At 42.1% G+C, this 20,588-nt stretch overlaps 1 protein-coding gene across 1 annotated transcript; it reads left to right on the top strand.

Moving 5' to 3' along the window:
- Positions 1-954: 954 nt before the first annotated feature.
- Positions 955-20,581, top strand: spag1b (sperm associated antigen 1b). The gene is made up of 17 exons (XM_080767695.1): positions 955-1,066; positions 1,268-1,390; positions 1,483-1,550; positions 1,638-1,750; positions 1,865-1,970; positions 2,381-2,511; positions 2,786-2,892; positions 3,545-3,659; positions 4,666-5,115; positions 8,306-8,405; positions 9,780-9,932; positions 13,106-13,263; positions 14,862-15,003; positions 15,947-16,073; positions 16,582-16,737; positions 18,052-18,381; positions 18,823-20,581. The coding sequence occupies exons 2-17, from the start codon at positions 1,268-1,270 to the stop codon at positions 18,949-18,951; spliced, it is 2,508 nt and encodes an 835-aa protein (XP_080623821.1). The 5' UTR covers positions 955-1,066; the 3' UTR covers positions 18,952-20,581.
- The last annotated feature ends 7 nt before the right edge of the window (positions 20,582-20,588 follow it).

Genomic DNA, 20,588 nt, shown 5'->3' with positions numbered 1-20,588 from the left:
CAATATATAGTTGCATATTTGATTTAATAATAAAGTAATATAAAAACATTGTCAAAAATGAGAGTCAGTGACACTTTAGTGCAAGACTTTACAATAATACAAAAAGGAATGGTAAGGCGCGAAATGTTAATAACATGATATTTGTTATGCACTGACGATTATTTAGCTTTTAGCATGACAGACACACACAATTTTGTGTGTGTCTATTAGTCAATAAAGTTGTAGGGGGGGTGTCTATTAGTCAATAAAGTTGTAGGGGGGGGAAGTACTGCTGCGTTTGGTGTGTAGTAACCCTAGCAACCCATTGTCTTCTTTGGTAGCCTGCAGGCTGCAGTCACACGGGTAAAAGTTACTTGATATCTATGGTTAAGAGAAGGATTAGGATAATGTGTAGGCCTAGTCGTTTTTCCGCTCATTTGCTGCGTTATTGTTAATTAAAATAAACTTCGATTTAAACGCGTAACATGTGTTATCCGGCCGGCTAGCCATAACTTTGCCAGCTCGTATACCAACGCAGATTTCACCTGGTAACCATATAGACAAGCTACTGTAGCTACAATCCTGCCATGATGGAAGCTAAAACATGCTCCTCTCTTCTAAATGAAGAGGCAACCTCAGCCAATTTCAGTCGCCATGAGAAGATTCCAGTGGAGCATTTGGACTACAACTACATTGCACATTGCACTGATGTTAAATACCTGGAGAAGATAATGACAGTGCTACGGTAAGAGTTACTTACATTGTTTGTCATTTATTTCGCCTATAGCCAATTAGCCACCCATCCTCCATCACTCAATAATGTATTGAATTTATTTTCATCATCCAAAGCAACTAGGCTATACATCATGTCTGAAAGATGGATTTTCTCATGAATATGATATATAAAATAATGTGAATGTATCAAAGGTCTGGAGATGAGGGTATTTACCCCGATCTGATCCAGTTCTGTGAGAATCACCTGCAAAAATTGGACCCCAAGAGCCGAGCTCTCAGAAAGGACAATCCAGTGGCCACAGCAGCCAGCCTCCCTAAAGATGAATGGAGCCAAATCATTGATGACCTGAAGGTAGCTATTATACATTATAGTGCAGTATTTGTAGCAGTAATAGTGGACAGCAATTTTGGATGATTATAAATTAGTTTTTCTCATTCAAAAAACAAAACACTTTCTTGCGGTGGTTGTGTACCACTGTTAGGCTGTATACAGTGTATAACCCCCTAGGATAAACATAGCCTTGTATTTATTATTCCTTTTTACTGTTCATAGATGTGGCAAGAAGAAACCAAAGGGATTGAATCATCACTAAGACAGCAGTCAGTGTTTCATGATGTGGTGAATGAAAACATGCCTCCTGTACGGGGCTCCAATTGCTCTGTTCCGCTCACTCAGGTAATGAACAACACTGACTAAATTACAGTACACCTGCTTGTTATATTAAAATACATTCTTAAAACTATAGCCTATTCTAATTTCCACTTCAGAATCCAGTTCCACAAAGAAATACCTCCTCAAAGAAGGTCCTCCCTCGCAACTACCAAGAATGGGACAAGTTAGACCTTTTTGTTACTTCAGTTCATACATCTGGAACGTTTAATATTATTATCATTACATAATCATGGTTGTTCTTTTCTTACAGATTTGACGTTGAAAATGAATGTGAAAAAATTGATCGGAGCGATACAAGTAATGATCCTCCTACCATCAGAAACTCTGGCCATCATAAAATCAAATCCAAAGTCAATGCAACATGTAAGATATTTTATCGTTATTTTATCGATATTTTATAGTTATAATTTGTTTCTCACTGGTTTAAGTTTATTTTTTCGTGTAAGAGAGACATAATGTTTCTAACTTTGCATGCAGTGCTCACTCAGCAGGAGAAGCTCCTTCTAGCAAATCATGAAAAGGACAAAGGCAACGATGCTTTCAGAGCCCGTGACTACGAGGAGGCAATTGCATATTATTCCAGGTAGATCCTTTACACTAGCCTAAAGCTGTTCAAACTCATGTAACAACAACTTTATTCACACCGATTTGACTCTTATGTCATAGTTGAAGGGTTCCCCCACCATCTGAGCATGATACACAACTTTAAGGGATGTACAAATATTTATCAATTTAAACATTTTCATAAGAATGAAATAATTAGACAATATAAAGACGAAAAACCTTTTTGCCCTTGGGTGTATTAGATTAAATTAATCGTACACTACACTACCATTACACTACCGAATTATGGCCTCATGCCTGGTATTTATTTGATAATGATTTACTATGCACATCTAGGTCAGATTTAATTCACATGTGTGGTATTGGTAACCCTTAGTGCATGTTTACATTCATTAACGCCATTGTTTCTTTGCTGCTCTTCCATTACAGGAGTATATCCATTATGCCAAATGTCGTAGTTTACAACAACAGAGCCCAGGCTGAGATTAAATTGAAACACTGGCACAATGCCATGAAAGACTGCCAGACTGTATTGGAGCTAGAACCAGGCAATGTGAAAGGTGTGATGTTGGTTAATGTTCATGAACATAACGCATGATGATAATATAATACTGTAGCTAAGGGTAATGCATGTAAAAAGAAATATCACGTTTGTAATATTTACAGGACATAATTGATAATAATAATGTTAATAATATGAGGCTTCATTTCATGTTAACAAACTACTTCGTATCTCTTCTGCAGCACTGCAATGCATTTGTACAGATTACAATGGAGACTTTACTGTCCAGTAGAAATTTGTCGTATTTATACTGGTTTCTGTCTCCTCATCAGGCCTGCTACGTCGTGCCCACCTTCAGGAGAAATTGGGAAACCTCCAGAAGGCCGCTGAGGACCTAAGACTTGTGCTCCGTGAAGAGCCACAGAATATTGCAGCTACTGTAAATGCTTAAACCTCAAACTTTGGCCCAGAAATTACATGCTAGATTAATGTCAGCAACCAATTGTATGCTGCAGTGCACACACAGTGCATACTAGTACCTCTTTTTTCAATGGCCCATTTGCCCAGTAGATGTCACTGTGTGTAAACTAACTGTAAACTAAGTACAATTTAAGTGGTATGTAGATAGATAGATACTTATCCTGAGGGAAATTCAGTTGTCATAGCAGTATTAAATAAACATGATGACAGCAAAGAAGTTGCACATCATATTTCCATAAGCACATTAATTGGAGAATATACATTTGCTGCAGATCTATCCAAGATCTGCTATAGTTTAGAATGATCCTGTTTTGTAGTCAAGTCAGGACAGTATAAAGGACAGATTTACAAATCGTATCCCAAATCTATTGCATTTGGTTGATGACTAGTATTAATGTTCTGCTGTAGCGATTGGGTAATGAACCCACTATTAGCATTTGACAAATATAACATAAAAACACATACAGACAATTCTATCCAACCCCATAAACCGTATTATTAATACGAATTTAATTTGAACTTTTGTGAATGACCCACGTGCACAAACATTTTAGACCCTGGGACAAATAAGATGACCACATTATTTTTTATTTTGGCTTTTTGGCTTTTAGAAACTTCTGACTGAAGTTGGTAAGAAGATAAGAGAAGGTCAATCACAGTTGCAGACCAAAGGCAAGAAGATCCTCATACAGGAGGTAGATGAAGAAGAGGAGGATGAACAGACGGGTGAGTTTATCTGAACCACTCCATGATTAACATTGTCCAATATATCCTTGATACTTACGTGCGTGTGTGTGTGTGTGTGTGCGTGTGTGTACACCTCAGAGGAAAGCCTGGCCTGTGTGATGATAAAAAATAATAATAATAATTTTGCATCCCAGGCTTTGACAGCTGTGACCAGATCCAAATTATTCTCCAACTTATGCCTTGATGTCATATTTGACCATATGCCTATAATATTTCCTATAATTTGTTAAACCCCTTGTTAAAAGGAAAAGAGACAGTGAGAGAGCTTTACAACAGAAACCCAACTATTAGGGGACTAACTATTAGGGCATGTGAACACTGATGCCTGCCAGTTACAATGTGGGACAGGGTCTCAATTTGTGGGACGTCTTGGAAATGAGGGACTGTCCCACGCAAAGGGGGACATCTGGTCACCCTGGGAGCATGCATGGCATTTCTCATTTCAGTTGTTAATACCACAACATTGCATGTCTGTGCCGGTTCTCAGGCTGAGTCAGAACCTCTAATCTGCCTGCAAAATCACTCATTGCTAATAATGTGTCCAGAACATTGAAATGTGACCTTTGAGAAACGGAGGGATCCGTTTTGTGCACATGTTTGTCCTGCTAACACATTTCTAGCCAGGGAGGAATCCCCTAGTTCCTCTGGGTAACATGACGTTTGGTAGCGTGTGTATCTGTGTGTTCTTTACCCAGGCCCCCACCCCCACCCAGCGTTTCCATAATTCACTGCTGAGTGGTTGCTTCCTGGAACTCCCCTTTCAAGTGGCTCTGCCGTTGTGTGTAGCACTGTGTACCCAGCCCTCCCCCACTCTGATGTAACCGCTGACTGCGTATTGTGGGTGTGTCTTCTTCCTCTCTCTATCTTCTCTCTCTCTCTCTCTCTCTCTCTCTCTCTCTCTCTCTCTCTCTCTCTCTCTCTCTCTCTCTCTGTGTTTCTGTCTCTCTCTCTGTCTCTCTCTCTCTGTTTCTCCCTCCCTTTCCAGCTTGTCCGGTTGAACCCAGCCTGCCTGTGGGAGGGGAGGAGAGCGCGGTTGCTCCTGCTGAGAGGGGAGATATGGGGAACGCTCAGAAAAAGCCCCATAGCAGAGGGGAAGGGGGCCCTCACAGTGAAACCAACAACTCCCACGGACACAGGAGGACCAAGGGAGGCACTTCGGACAAGTACAAAGTAGGGCAGGACTCGCCGGCCAAGGCGGCCAACGGAACGAGCAAAAGGGGTTCAGCGGCGTCGGTCCAGGCAGATCAAAGCAGCTCTAAGGGTGCTCCTTCCTGTAGCAACGGTGGAGGAAATGTCAACCTTGATGCTCCTTGCGGAGCCCTACCCCCGCCACTGGCCCGGCTAAAGAATGAGGGAAACCTGCTTTTTAAGAATGGACAGTTTGGTGACGCACTGGAGAAATACTCACAAGCCATAGCAGGCTGCACAGATTCAGGTGGGATTTTATGTCTTGTTGTTGTTACATGGCTGCTAAGCATGTGACACTCTCTTATGTTATATACATTTCAGGTTTAATGTAGGTTTAAAAGAACAGCAAACTATGATTTGATTTGATTTAATCAATGAATTAACTATATTTCTTTATGGACCATCAGCAGAAACATTACATTGCGTTACATTTAATAGTTTCATATTGCTTTATTACAGCACATAGTCCATCTCTGGCTTCTAACCCATGTATTATTGTGGCATAGCCTAAAATGACCATATAGCTCATTAAAAGACTCAGGTGTTAAAATTAAGATGTTTTGGCTATAGGTAGATATACATAATACATAATAATGACTCTGTACCTAGAGGTGGAGGAGTGATGCGTCACAGGAGGTTTCTGTTTTAGCCTGGGCCTGGAGTTAAGCCTCTCAGCTCAGGTCTCTCCAGGTCACATGACTTCTAACCACTCACTGTGAAATTGAATCTGTGGGACCGCAGTTGTAAATCTCACAAAGAGAGAGAGAGAGAGAGAGTGACAGAGAGAGTGTGTGAGTAATAGAGAGTGAGTAAGTGCTGCTGGTCAGCCTTCTCTCTGTCCATCCCTCTCTCCCTCCCTAATCAGCCAGTACAGTGTTGGCCTGTCATCATGCTATCATTGCCTGCTCTGCTGCTCTGGTGTGCATGAAAGAGTCCAGACAACATCCACAGTTGTTCATCTCACTGAGTAGCTACTTTAAATGTGCTCATTACTCATAACATACATGCAGTATGCCACTTTTCAGCTGCATTGTACTGGCCTGACTCGACTTGATTCGCCTTTTTGGTTTTCCAATTCAGTTCAATTAAAAGGAGCTTTATTGGCAGGACACTGTTCCGCCTACCCCTCCGCCCCCAGCTATTCATTTCAATGAAAGTAGCTCAGTGGCATTTTAAAGCATCCGGAAGAATGCTCTACTTCCGCATTTTGAGAGCTGCGCTAATAACTTTTGAGCGGGCCCGGGTTTGAATGGACAGGTACCAGTCAAAAGGGAGACATCAAAGAGGAAGCCTCCATTTATGGTTGTCAGTCCGTCACACCTCGTGACAGACTGACTGACTGACGGACAGGTTTTGCAGGTTTTCATAGTAATCTGCGACCTACAGTCGCAATCAACTCTAGGTACCTAGTACGTTTTTGGTATCACCTCCATCGATGTTCCAAGTGTGCTGATGCTGACTACTGTTTGGACAATTTTCATTCTAACTTCATCGCATAGTGCGTGGCGTGCTGGCTATTAATCACCTCAAACATGATCAGAAACTGTTTTTATTGGACTGTACAGTACACATGAAACAGAGAGCCCAGTGAAGTATAGTGCTCTCCTATACGCATAGGGTTAGGACGTCACTATGACCACCAGCAGCATTGAAGGGGTACTATCTGCAGTGGAAAACTAAGTACGTAGTACCAAAAGCGAGTAGAGTTTACTGAGTATAATAGAGTCGAGTATAGCCAGCGGTACCATGCAGTAGAAAATCTCCAATACACACTCGCGGCCCCACGCACGCACACACACAATCACAATCACATGCAATCACACAGACCAATACTAGTGGCCTATGTCTCTGTCACTAAATACAAGGTCATAAACAGTTCATTGACAAATTTGACATGGGCACCCTTTTCTGTAACCCTAACCTTCATCAGGGTAGTCCAACTAATTGCCATATCAATATCATTATGGTAGTCCAGATTACATGGGCATATCCTGTACCTGCTATAAGCAGGTATACCCACATGAACTATAGTCAGCTCAGAGTGGCACTTCATCACATCAGATTAGATTATGGACAAAGACACCGTTTGGTAGGCAGAGCATTGTGACAAATTACTGTTGACAGTGGTATGCTGTATGTAGGAGGGTCTATTTGAATATAATCACCCACAATCCTCCATGCTGGCCTACATTTATGGGGAACAACTGGCCCACATTGTGGCAATGAAGTAAGTAATATAATGCAACAGCAATGTTGTGAAGAATAAAGCCTTGTGATTTTAAATTAGCACATAACTGAGTAAGCACCACCACTACAGGCTATAAATATCACCAGTGTCTGGCAGAAGAATATCTGAATATAATAGAAAAGAAAAAGTGATTAAATAGTTTAGACACCAGCAGAGCTACCACCTGTCTTTTTTATGTTCCTTGTTTGTAAGTGTTGTAAAGAACACTTGTTATTATTGTTGATTAAATCAGCTCGCCACAGCCATAACTCTACTGGATATGAACTCACTCCATATACATTTATGGTGTGTGTGTGTGTGTGTGTGTGTGTGTGTGTGTGTGTGTGTGTGTGTGTGTGTGTGTGTGTGTGTGTGTGTGTGTGTGCGTGAGCGTGTGCGTGTGTGTGTGTGTGTGTGTGTGTGTGTGTGTGTGCAAGAGAATATACAGTACTACTGAAGTGATGCAACCGTGAAAGACTTGTTGGCCTTAAGTCCAAGGAGGATGGCATCTTAGCTTGAAAATAAATCAGGAAATGGTGACGCATTAAAACAAAATGAATGTCTCTCATGCTCCTGTCATTGAGTCATTGCGGCAACATACACACACACACACACACACACCAGACACCAGACACCATTATAAAACATTACTTTGATGGTTTTGCCTCACTTTTGCACCATGTGTCACAGCACTACAGATTTAACAACCAGCTTTAGACATAATCCGAACAACAACATAAAAGGTTTCTAACATGCGAGAGCTTTGGCTTTGACATGCTGTGAGACTAGTGTGTGACAACACCCTAGTCAACCCTTTGACATGCTGTGAGACTAGTGTGTGACAACACCCTAGTCAACCCTTTGACATGCTGTGAGACTAGTGTGTGACAACACCCTAGTCAACCCTTTGACATGCTGTGAGACTAGTGTGTGACAACACCCTAGTCAACCCTTTGACATGCTGTGAGACTAGTGTGTGACAACACCCTAGTCAACCCTGTGGCCTTTCCTCAGAGCTCCTCTGTGTCTGCGTGAAAAAGTTAATCAATCTAATCGATTTAATAAATTCTTTCTTTCGTAATTATTTAAAAATAGCGAAAATAGGCGTTCTGCAAAATCACAACGCATCTGCCATTTTCGCACACTCAGATTTATTTTCATTCTTGCTATTGTTGAGGTGTGAATCCTCTGTTTCTTTCTCTCTCCATAGGCATCGACAGTCCAGAGGATCTAGGTGTTCTGTATTCTAACAGGGCGGCCTGTTACTTGAAAGATGGGAACAGCCAGGAATGTATACAGGACTGCACAAGGTGAGACTCCATCAACAGCAGCATCAGTTACACACCCAACAGTCATACATGATATAGTATCACTAGTTTTATTCCTTTGTCCACATTATTTCATTACCGAATTACGTCGCTGAATTTCAAATAGCGGAAATAGCCCATCTACACGCTTGAAACACGTCAGCAATGTGACGCATTGTGAGCTTGTAGATCTTTTATTTCCGCTGAATGTTCATAACATTCTTGCAGGGTGTTTTCCGCTATTATGACATGCCCAGAATAGGGAAGCTATAGGTTTCATGTGACTAACTCTTTTACAGTCAAATAATAAATACAAAGTCATTATCTCTTTAAAAAAAAGGTTCTTCACATTATGTGTAAAAAGGTAGACCTCACTTGAGGTCCTTGGCAGAATGCTTTCTCATGAGAACATGAGAGCACAAGGAGGCATGCACGACTCCAATTCGTCTCAATCTTACTTTTCAAGAAATCTCCAAGAAGAGAATACCAGCACTCATGGAACTGTCCTTTAAGGCACTTTATTATTTTATAATTGGCATGGTATGTTGCAGAGCAGACAGCACAACGTACACGTTTTGGCGTATACCCTTTGTCAGCGTTGTGATACAAGGACAGTTCTGTGAGTGACAGTATTCTCTTCTTAGAGATGTCTTGAACATGAGAGCCTTCTCATGAGAACATGTGCCCACATGTGTTCCATCTGCCCACAGCAAACCACCCTATTCCACCAATGTACTGCACATGTACTATTCAGAAGAGAACTAGTGGGGAGACTATACGTTTGTTTATCATACATGATACATATAGCCTACCCGATTGCAACTCAAGGACACTTTCTGAAGTTTAGTCTGAAGTTTAGAATTTTGACGTTTTACTTATTTTTAGCCACACTTTTGGTAAACAAATGAGGATTTGGGTGTTTGTGGTGAAATACACTGTGTGGGGGGAATGTTCTGGAGTGCTCGGAAGTCCCAAAAAAGTGTAATGCTCTTTGGTTGGTTGGGTTTGGTTGTTACAACAATGGATAAAGACAAGGCACTGTTCTGGTGAAAAGGTTTTAAAACTAAGCCTTTATTAGATGTCTATTTCATGATAGAAATACATTAAAAGTAGTCCATGGTGACAGTGTCAGTGATACAACACACACGTAGCGGTCCCACAGCCTTCATCAGGGAAAACAACCATACTGTTTGTGTGTTTCCACAGAGCCATACATGGGCATGGCTATGTACCCATGCCCATGTTCTGTACTGTACAATCTACAATCTACTACTGCACAGTTACTTGCCCTCCAGCAATCCGTACACAGACGCGACTGTCTACGTATAGCAGGCCTGATCCTTAACCCCTCTCATTATGTCTATAATTACTGTCCAGAGCCCTGGAACTGCAGCCCTTCTCTATCAAGCCCCTCCTCCGTCGAGCCATGGCTCACGAGTCGCTGGAACGTTACAGCAAGGCCTACGTGGATTACAAGACCGTCCTGCAGATAGATTCGAGTATCCAGGCAGCAAACGACAGCGTCAACAGGTATTATCATTCACCTTTCACCTCGCCACAGGCGCAGCTTCGCAGTGCAGATCACGGAGGTGACGTCACAGAGACACAGAGGGCTGAAAGGACAGACTTTATCATTCAAATCCACATTCCAGAGTTCAGATAGAAAGCAAAGAACTTCACATGTGTTATTAGTGCATGCCTTTGAATTTTTTGTGTTAAGTCTAAGTTAAAGGGATATTTCACTTTCAAAAAAACTTTTGATCATTTTATCATCTACTCAGGCTTATGTGAACATCGCTGGATTCAGTATTTAGATATTTGATATTCATTTTAGCTGCCCCGCCCCTTTCCTATACAAACCCATTGTAAATTCAAACTCCATTTTAACCAAGATAGATTCATTGAAAATACCTGACCTTTTTTCTGGTGACTGATAGTGTCCTTCCAATACGTGAGGGGACGTATTGGACATGGTTTTTCATTTACTGTTTTTAATTATTTTTAATAATTATTTTTGTGTGTCTATTTTCCAAAATAATTTAAAAACAAATAAGAATAGTAAATGAAAAAGCACGGCCCCTCACGTATCGGAAGGACACTACCAGTCACCATAAAAAGGTTGGGTGTTTTCGATTAATCTATCATGGTTAAAATAGATTTTGAAGTCATAATGGGTTTGCATAGGAAGGGGCAGGGCAGGTAAAATGTATCTAATTACTTAAAAAACATCTGGGGTGTTCACATAAGCCTGAGTAGATGATAAAATGACCAAAAGTTTTTTTAAAGTGAAATATCCCTTTAAGCTTCATTACATGGCAGTTTTGCTTACCACCAGAAATAACGCATTTACAATGGCTCGTAAATCAGTTATCTTCAGCGTAGATATAGGTTTTATTCTTATTTATTCTGCTGAGCTTTAAGCAGGTTGGTCTGTCCAACTGTCTTTTCTAGTTGTTCATTTAACTTTTAGCAAAATGTTCAATTACTAATGCGTTAAACCGTTTGATTGTCCCTGCATTCACCAACTAAAACCCATCATATTTGCTCCAGCTAACAATCAAACCAAGTGCACTGTCCAGGACAGCACAGTCCATGACTAATTAGTGGTTAGTTAACACAACAGCTTAGGCTGTCGGCTCCAGCTCCAGCTAGGAGCTATTTATGGCTCTAGAAACATGTGCCCTCTGTTATGTAACCAGGAAGTTCACCTGGAAGATGTGTGCCAGGGTCTATGAGGGATTTATAGGCCTCAATTAACAATATACCTCTATGTTCTGGGTTCAAGGTTCCTTTATCGTTACATCTTGTGTACAGGTACATCTTATTACAATTGAGAAGAGCACACTTGTGCTCATAGACCTGTAAGTATGCAGAGTATGCGAAAGCGCAGTTTACACCTCTTTGTGGCCATGATACATCACTGACTTTACCTCTATGTTTTCAACCAAGCTTTGTGGGTGCAGTTTCCCTTATGAGCTTCTAGTGAGAGTACTGTTAGTTACCAGGTTGTTCTGACACCATTGTGTCAAATTCTCAACCTTCCTCCAGGAGGATGTCTCATCATTGCCATGTGACCAGGGAACTTAAACACAGGAGGTGTGCATGGTCATGAACGTGTGAGGCTCAGAACGCAGCCCTGGGGGACTCCTGTCCTGTGTTGATGGTCAGGGGGCAGAGGTGTTAGAGCCCCTCCTTACTACCTGCCATCGTTTTGACATATCAGCTGCACAGGCTGGGGGTTGAGTCCTAGGTTTATAAGCTTGGTGTCAAGTCTGGAGGAGACTATGGTGTTAAATGCTGAGCTGTAATCTATAGCATTCTATCTCACATATGAATTCCTTTTCTCCAGGGACCAGGTGTGTAGTGGGCAGTGTGTCGTGTTGTGACATTAATGGGGTCTAGGGTGGGTGGCAACCTGCAGTTGATCAGATCTTTGACATTCTCTAAACTTCTCAAGGCATTTACAGTCACTAATCACTATGGGGGTGAGTGCTACGGGTTTCCTGTCATTTAAAACAACTAGTTACCTTGCTTTTTTCTTTCTGCACTTCTTGTGAGTCAAAGGGTAGGACCCAAATGCAGGATAAGAGCAGGAATGTTCAAATTAAATGATTTGTTAAAGCAGAATGCCGTCAAGCTACAAACAAAACAAATGAGTAGTAGCAGCATGCAGAAAATGCCAAAAATGCAAAGGTTCTTCAAAGTACAAAGCAGTAAACCGAAAGTTCAAACATGCAAACCTTTCGAAGCAGTAAAGTCCAAAAATGCAGCTTTTCAGAATTGCAAAAAACAGAGAACCAGCAACTCAGGTACAACACAGGGGACAAGGAAGTATGTTCTGACAGTGGGAGTGTGGAAAGAGTCCAGTCTTATAGGGAGCAGGGTAATTGCCGAAGTGTTCACAGGTGTGGAAGGGCATATGGCACTGTTGGGCTGAAGAGGGAGTGGGAACAGGTGTGTGGACAAGGACTGAGTAGGAATGGAGAGTGGACGTGGCTGACGTGGAAATGCAGACAGGGGAAGAGATATTCTACCCTCAAGGAGGAATTGGTTGAACATATCTGTGAAAACTCCATTTGCTGTGTTGCACATGTTCTGAACATCCTTGCTACAATGGCGTCTGGTCCTGCTGCCTTGCGCCATAGAGTATTAAAAGGATAGAGACTAAACTAGCGCGAAGCTCCGCCCCCTCCGCTATTCATGTCAGTGGAAGTTGCTCATTGGCGTTTTGAAGCACCCGGAAGGCTGCCGGAAGTACCGTCTATTTCGCTGATTCAGCATTTCACTTCCGCATTTGGACACCAAATTTTGGTGTCCAAATGCGGAAGTGCACCCAGAGTGCACCTGGGCTTTACATTGGGCGCTCGGTTGCACGGGGTTTCCTTGTCAAGAATCCACGGGTCCGCCTGCAGTCCTTCCTCTTACCACTAGGGCCCAGCGCTTCAACATTGGAGTGCATAGCTGGCCCCTTGCCTTGCGCGTATCGTATGAACTTGTTGGAACATTCTGCACACTTCAGAATCAGCAATAAATGGCAAAAATGACGTCATCCATGGTGCTTGTCCAGCTTTTGTTAGCTGTTGCTTTTTTGCTGGGACATGGAGGGGGTCTGTAAACAGGTCTGTATCGGTGTGTGCGTTGAAGTGAATATCGTTGTGTCTGTCCTCGTGCATCACCACGTTCTCCCCTCTGACGTCTCTCAGGATCACCAGGCAGCTGATTGAGCAGGACGGTCCTGATTGGAGAGAGAAGCTGCCGGACATTCCTCTGGTTCCTCTGTCGGCTCAGCAGCACCGCCGAGAGGAGCCGCTCAGCCAAGAGGCCCTGCAGGCCCGTGCAGAGAAGGCTGCTAGAGACGCAGGTGTGTTCAATATATACTTATTGTTTTAATAGTGTGGACCAGATGGTGTCAATGGACGGGGTCCATTGAACTCAATGAGCGGACCGTCCGTTCAGGACAGACAGACAGGGGGCATCGTGGTTCTAGGTTCTCTATAAGCTCACAATGCATCATACATATGATGATGAGACATGATGCATTGTGCGTTTGTAGATCGGTTATTTTATCATTTTGACCTTGTTTTTGTATCAATTAGTAAATTCAAAATGACATATTTCTTTATTAGTACTAATCTAAAGAAATAAAATAAAGGCGCAATGGTACCTGTCCACCACCGCAGCGTGAATGGCTTGGCCGAGCAACTAAAGCTGCCGTAAGCACTGGTAGGAATGAATTGGCATAACAACTAAATTGGGGAGAAAACGGGTGAAATGATTGACTACTTTAAATTTAGAAAATAAAAAAGTAATTTACAACATACAATTATGTTTCACCCCTGTTTTCTGGACTGGTTGGGACAGTGTGCCTTCTGAGTAAAGGGGGAAAAACTAAAACTAGAGATGGATGGCTCCCCGTTTCAGCCAGGATCTGGACTACAAGGTCCTGCTAACCACATCGATGTCGGTCGATGTCGATCGATCGATGTTGATGTCTATCGAAATGCGGAAATCAACCGTCGCTCCCGACATGCGTTGGTCAGACACGTCGGAACTAAAGCCTGTAATTACAACACACGCATTATAATAGCACTATAATAGGATAATAGCAGTCACCAGAAGCAAGTGTGTGTTTTCAATGAGTCTATGGTTCAAATGTGTCATGCTTAGTGTGAAAGGTACGCATTACTTCCTGCACCCATATTGAATCAAGTCGTATTAAACCTTTCTACTAGCATGCACAATGTGTCATTCTCAGCGCTAAACGCCACCTTAACCAAAGGGCGTATTATAAGTACCTTTGGTACAAAGTTCAACAAAGCTTTCTTTCACATTGTTCTTATCATGGAGGCTGAAATGACCTTCAGGCTTCATAGGCTCTAATGCTGGGCAATTATAATGCACACACACACCATCTCTCTCTATCTCTCTCTAGCTGCTGTGCAGTGTCTCTCATCCCTTTATATGAGATGGAAATGAGGTACCTGCTGTAGGCTGATGTTAAGAATAAAGCACCTCTCCATCTCCATGGTTTCCTGACAAAGCAGTTTCCCTCCAACCTACTGTAAAGGCCACACTGCAGCTGTTATTTTTAAACTCTGACTAATGGAACAAGGGAGCTGCAGGCAGTATTTTCTCCCCCTCTCCCAGGACAAGGCACATTGATTAGCCTTCACTCTTCACAGTGAAGGATCGCTGACTTGACTGTCACACCGCAAGTCGAGCTAACCTTGCATTAAATTGCACAGTTTAAACTCTCCTACTTTATAAAGGGAAAGAATCAGGAACCTCGGCTTGTGCCTCAGGTTTTATAGGGAAATCGTGGTAGTATTGATTCAGCTGTGAGTTAATCTCACAATCGTATTTTTGGGTTTAATGTAAGGCAGAACAACATTATACGAATGCTTTCAAGTAAATACTCTTTTGTCCTGCTTTTCTTTCTTTACATTTTCTGTCTTGCAGCAAAGAGAGCAGAAGTTCGTTTCACATCTTTGAAAAAGGAAGGAAATGACTTTGTGAAGAAAGGCCAATACCAGGAAGCCCTGGGGAAGTACAGTGAATGCCTTACCATAAAACCTGAAGAATGTGCTGTCTACACCAACAGGTCAGAGGTCCTATCAGATCACTGTCAGTTTCACAACAGTAAACTGTTTTGTTTTGTATATGCTACAATATAAGAATATAAGAGTAAACAAATACAAAATCATGCGTAAAATAGAGTCATGCAGAAGTATAAAACATGGACGTGGCTTACGCGGCTTACTGGCAGTGTGCACAAGACATTTGGCACCGATCGATACAACGGTTTGTGAGATTAGCTCCGGACACACAGACAGACAGGCAGACATACAGACCGCTGCAGAGCCATGCCGTAAAAATGCTAATCCATTCATTCGTTTGAATGAACCGACACAGAATGATCTAATGCACTCGGCCATGATCGGTCTCCAATACTGCAGCGACTCTAGCTGCCTTGTCATTCCACCCATGACGTCAGCCAGTCAGCCGACCGAGCTACATCAGTGAATATTGTTTGGCAAGGTGGAACAAAATGGCCGAGGGAAGGGAAGCAGCTGCCAGCTTCACCCATAATGCTATGTTTCCTTCCTTTTGTTAGGAGTCTAATTATAACCTGCATCATGCCTTACACATAAAGATACAGACAGGTCTGTCTGTCATACAGCCTCTCTCTCTCTCTCTCCTCTCTTCTCTCTCTCCCTTTCTCTGTCTCACAATAGTAGGTAGATTTTCGACCATGCTGCAGGAAACAAAACACTCACATGCTGACAGGAATAATTAGCTCCCTTTGTGTGCACAGTGTGCACAGTGTGTGTGTGTGTGTGTGTGTTGTACTAACCTGGTAACACGGCCACCAGGAATGTATACACCGTAAAATGATGGGTATAAGTTAACCTAATGATGGGTTACATTTGTACACTAAAATTATCAGTGATGATTTCATTGTGTATATAGCTATGGCGGCACCGTTATGAAGCAAAAGTTGTGAAATACTATTGTTGTGAAGATGAATGTGGTCGTTTGCACAGGGCCCTGTGCTACGTGAAGCTGGAGAAGTTCGCTGAAGCCAAACAGGACTGTGACGCAGCACTCAAACTGGAGCCAACAAATAAAAAGGCCTTCTACAGACGAGCCATGGCCTATAAAGGGCTGCAGGTGAGGCAGGGGGGGGGCAGAACTGGACTGGTGGTGTACCTGTATGGATGGCTGTGTGATGAGTGTTTGTGTTCAATCTCAATGTGAGGACATTTCATTATGTGTATTCAACATGCACAGAGGCCATGTCTCATTTACAAGGAAGCCTCTTTTATTCTGCAGAATAAGTTGAAGCCAAAGCTAAGGAAGTTAAAATTAAATAAACCATTAAAATAACGGGATGTGAATCTCTAAGCATTCTTCCTCCATACTGGGAGAAAAACAGCATCTGAAAGTTTGATGGGATGCATTTTTACACGTGAGTGCAGTTTTACATTGCATCTTATGAGCGGTGGGGTTTATTTGGTGCCGGGCTGCGTGCGCAACTGTGCATAATTGTTCTTATCAGTGTGATGTTGTCTGATAAGGGGTCTATTGTAAGGACACAGTCTTATGCAGCCATGTTTGTCCTTACCAGTATTAAATATTTACGATAAACATACTTGAACGTGTCTCCCCGTACAATTAGGACTACTTGGCGTGCAGCTCTGACCTACAGGAGGTGCTACGGCAGGACCCCGGCGTCCAGGAGGCTGAGAAGGAGCTAGAGGAGGTCACTCTGTTACTCAGACAGAGCTTGAGCGCCTCCCCGGCCAAAGCCAGGAGGAGCGTACCCATCACTGAGGTACAACACTGTGTTCTAAGTTACAGTATGCGTAGTTGCATGTGGGTGTCCTGCATAGGATGCAACATTGAGGAACCGTAATCGCTTCCACCACATTTGGAACCATTTCCGGAACTGCTTCTGTCACACTGTCAGAGCTGGTATGTGGACTTCTATCACACTGTCAGAGCTGGTATGTGGACTTCTATCACACTGTCAGAGCTGGTATGTGGACTTCTGTCACACTGTCAGAGCTGGTATGTGGACTTCTATCACACTGTCAGAGCTGGTATGTGGACTTCTATCACACTGTCAGAGCTGGTATGTGGACTTCTGTCACACTGTCAGAGCTGGTATGTGGACTTCTATCACACTGTCAGAGCTGGTATGTGGACTTCTATCACACTGTCAGAGCTGGTATGTGGACTTCTATCACACTGTCAGAGCTGGTATGTGGACTTCTATCAGAGCTGGTATGTGGACTTCTATCACACTGTCAGAGCTGGTATGTGGACTTCTATCAGAGCTGGTATGTGGACTTCAAGTCTGCTAAACAATTACAATAACGGTGGTTCTCAAACGTTTTAATTTCAAGGACCACCATAACTGTGAGTAGTTTCATTTGTGCACTCTCAGAGTTACAGACTTCTAAGGGTCCATTTGGAACCCCCTATACTAGCCTATAGGAATCGTTAAGGAACCAGAAGCGTTTTAAAACCCTAAAGGATCCCAAGCCTAGTCCTGCACCTGTAATTGATTGCCACTTGATTTGAATTAGAGATGTCCCGACTCCCGATACTGTCTCGGTATCGGTATCGGATGTTGCAAGGAGTTGCATGGCAAATCATTGGTGTGGTTTGGGTTTTACAATAAAGAAGGTAAATAATCACACACCGTAAATAGAATGCAGAAACAGAACAGTGCCTAAAGAAACTACGATACAGGTAAACAATGAACCTACATGTATCGTCTGTATAAACATACTATCTAAATTACATTTCATACATTGAAACAAAAAAAAATCAACTATAGACGAATCCGTGGAGCGCTGCCCTCAGCTCAGTGCCCTGGGCGCAATCATAACGGTAGTGTCAATCGACCCGAATTATCGCCGCTTGACACCACAACTATGGTTGCCACTCAGCGGATTTGTCTATAGGAAACAATCTAAATAACATTTTGTACATTGACACTACCAGGTAAACTAAATAAATGTGTGAGCGCGGCTGAATAGTAGGATAATAACATTTAACTCAGCTCAACTCAACAAAATAAACAGACTTTCTCTTGTAAATCGACCTCAAGAGGCTCACCGCTGTTAATTCTCTCCCTCAGGTTGAAGGTGACGAGGAAACGTTGCCAGTGTCGAGCGGATCAGAGAACCACTGTGGAGGAGGAGAAGAGGTCGCCATCAACCTCCACCCGACTAACGCCTATGAGTTCGGACAGTCTTTGAACGCAGCCCGCTGCAGTGGGAACGTGGCAGCCTGCGCAGAGCTGCTGACCTCTGTCACTCCGGAGACGCTGCCCCAGTACCTAAGCACCCAGCTGGACGGCCACACCATCGCTTTCATTATGCAGGCTCTGGACTCACACCTCGTTGAGAAAGACCCCAACCTTGTCTACCGGCACCTCAACCACCTGCACACCGCTGACAGGTTCTCGGTAAGATGATCTTTATAAATACGTCAAATAAGTACACACAAACCCTGTTTTAGATGGGAAGAAAGGGAATTCTGCCACGCCTCAACCAATCGAAGGCAGGTACGATGCATCACAGAACAGGGACACAACAGCATCAATCGTAGATAATACACTGTTGTAGCACGGACAATAAGCCTCTTTTTACGTTTCAATGCTACTGCATCCAAATGTCTGAGCTGCTCCATGTGTTATCTAAGTTTGATCCTGTTCTAGATTGATTGTTTACTTGGTATTTTACAGTACAAGCCTAGCTATTTTGCCAGTACTTGACATTACACATTCGTCATTCTTCTACACCTCTGTAATCTTACAAGTTACAACACATCTTAGTAGCTCATTAAACAGAGATGTACGCGTTTGCAGAGGTTTGAATTCCTTCTCTCTCTTCCATCTTTACTCCAGGTTGTACTAATGCTGCTAGAGAAGGGAGAGCGTCGACACATGACTCAGCTCTTTGAGCACCTGTCTGCTGTGGACAGCACAGAGTTCACTAAGAACGACGTTCAGAACCTGGCCAACAAATACATATGAATGTGCTCTCCCTCCCCTGCTCCCTCCTGCATGAGCTACAACAACAATACCAAGGATCTATGCAAAATGGCACAAGTGCTTAGTCATGACAACAACAAAGAACGGAGACTGAAGAACTTGAAACATGAATCACATTCACTTTACTACTGGCTCTCTCTACTGTATATTATCTGGTTTACTGTAGGTCTCTGTAACATTAGAAGGAATATATTTTTTCTCTCCAAAGCATTTTGCTATTCAGACATACTTTTATACCACCACTAGCAATTCTATGAAATGTGACAGCAGGATACTGTTGGGCTCATTTTCAATATATTGATGCATGGGAGTTGGGTACGAGTTGTGTAATGTTCAACTGCATAGGGGGTTTCCTTTCAGGTCAACTCTATTTGCTCAGGTGAGGTTCATGTTCTCAGAATTTAAACAAATTCCTCTTTGTGAACTCTGTTAAAAGTTTTCATATCAGTCAAATGATAAGGACTGCTGCTAAAGCTGATCAGCTGGTCTAAGGTCAGAAGAAATCAAGTATGCTAAGCATTACATACATACATACATAAATGTAACTTGCTACTGAGCCTATAGATAATCTTTGCTAATGGAGAAATGTAGACTATAATGTTACAATGACAGTCATATTGTCTATTTGTCTTTGACAAAGTTATATTTTTTATGAAGAAAAAACCAGACTGGTCCTATTACCTATTTTAAAAATGCATGGCTGGCAAATTATTACTGTTCTATGCAGAATGATCTCCAAAGCCAAAAATCCAAAGCAGTTTTCTGGTATTTTTAAGTATTCTGGGCTTACAGCAGTATATCAGCCCGGTGTGACAAAGCTTATATCGTTTTGCAACATTCCATGGCATGGCAAATCAAGTCTAAATAAAGTCTAGCAAGCATTGTAAAGGTGTCTTTGCCAATTGGGAATTACTTTTAAATTATGAAAATGTGTGGGACCGCTATTTGATTAGCAAATATGGGCCATCCAGTCAAGCACAAACACTGGTCCAAGATTCTTCTTCACAACAGTTTAAAGCATTCCTGCAAGCAGCCAGTCACACATTCAAGAGTAGCAGTGTCTGTATGAGATGTGTGCCTTTGTAAAGTGGTCCAGTGGTTTGTGTTGATTGTACACGATCCTCAAATTTATATTATTTATTTATGACCTTTTACACTCAAATGCTACATAGCTGAGACTGATGCGAACTCATATTGCACAATTTGAATCTGTTTTCCATACAAACGTGGCCATAGAAGTGGTCAAATTAAGATATTAAAACAATATAACATAAATATATCGTTTTCACAAAGCTGCAAATCTATATTATTTTACTATTCATTAATAAATATCCAAACCCTGCGGTTAATCGATCTAAATCGATTTTTCTTTTAATATAATGAAATGTCAATGAATGTATCACATTTTACATTCAGGGAGGATAGTGGGGATCAGAGGCTACCTGATGCAATAACCGCATGTGTTTTTAATACCATATTTCAGTAGAGATGTAAATGTGTTTCCGAGTCCAAATGAAAATGGTTATTTATCAATTAAGTGGGAAAATACTTTATACACTATATGAAAATAATTGTGAATATGTTATGGAAATGACTGTTGAATAAAAACTGAACATAAT

Source organism: Protomyctophum bolini, assembly GCF_963924005.1.
Source record: "Protomyctophum bolini genome assembly, chromosome: 7".
Lineage (NCBI taxonomy): Eukaryota > Metazoa > Chordata > Actinopteri > Myctophiformes > Myctophidae > Protomyctophum > Protomyctophum bolini.
Note: the sequence above shows the minus strand (reverse complement) of the source record. Positions and strands in the feature narration are given on the sequence as shown.

Coding starts and splice junctions, on each gene's coding strand:
- spag1b (XM_080767695.1), top strand. CDS start 1,268: ATGTGGCAAGAAGAAACCAAAGGGATTGAATCATCACTAAGACAGCAG. Junction 3,660..4,665: donor AGAGGAGGATGAACAGACGG/GTGAGTTTATCT, acceptor CTCCCTTTCCAG/CTTGTCCGGTTGAACCCAGC. Junction 5,116..8,305: donor AGCAGGCTGCACAGATTCAG/GTGGGATTTTAT, acceptor CTCTCTCCATAG/GCATCGACAGTCCAGAGGAT.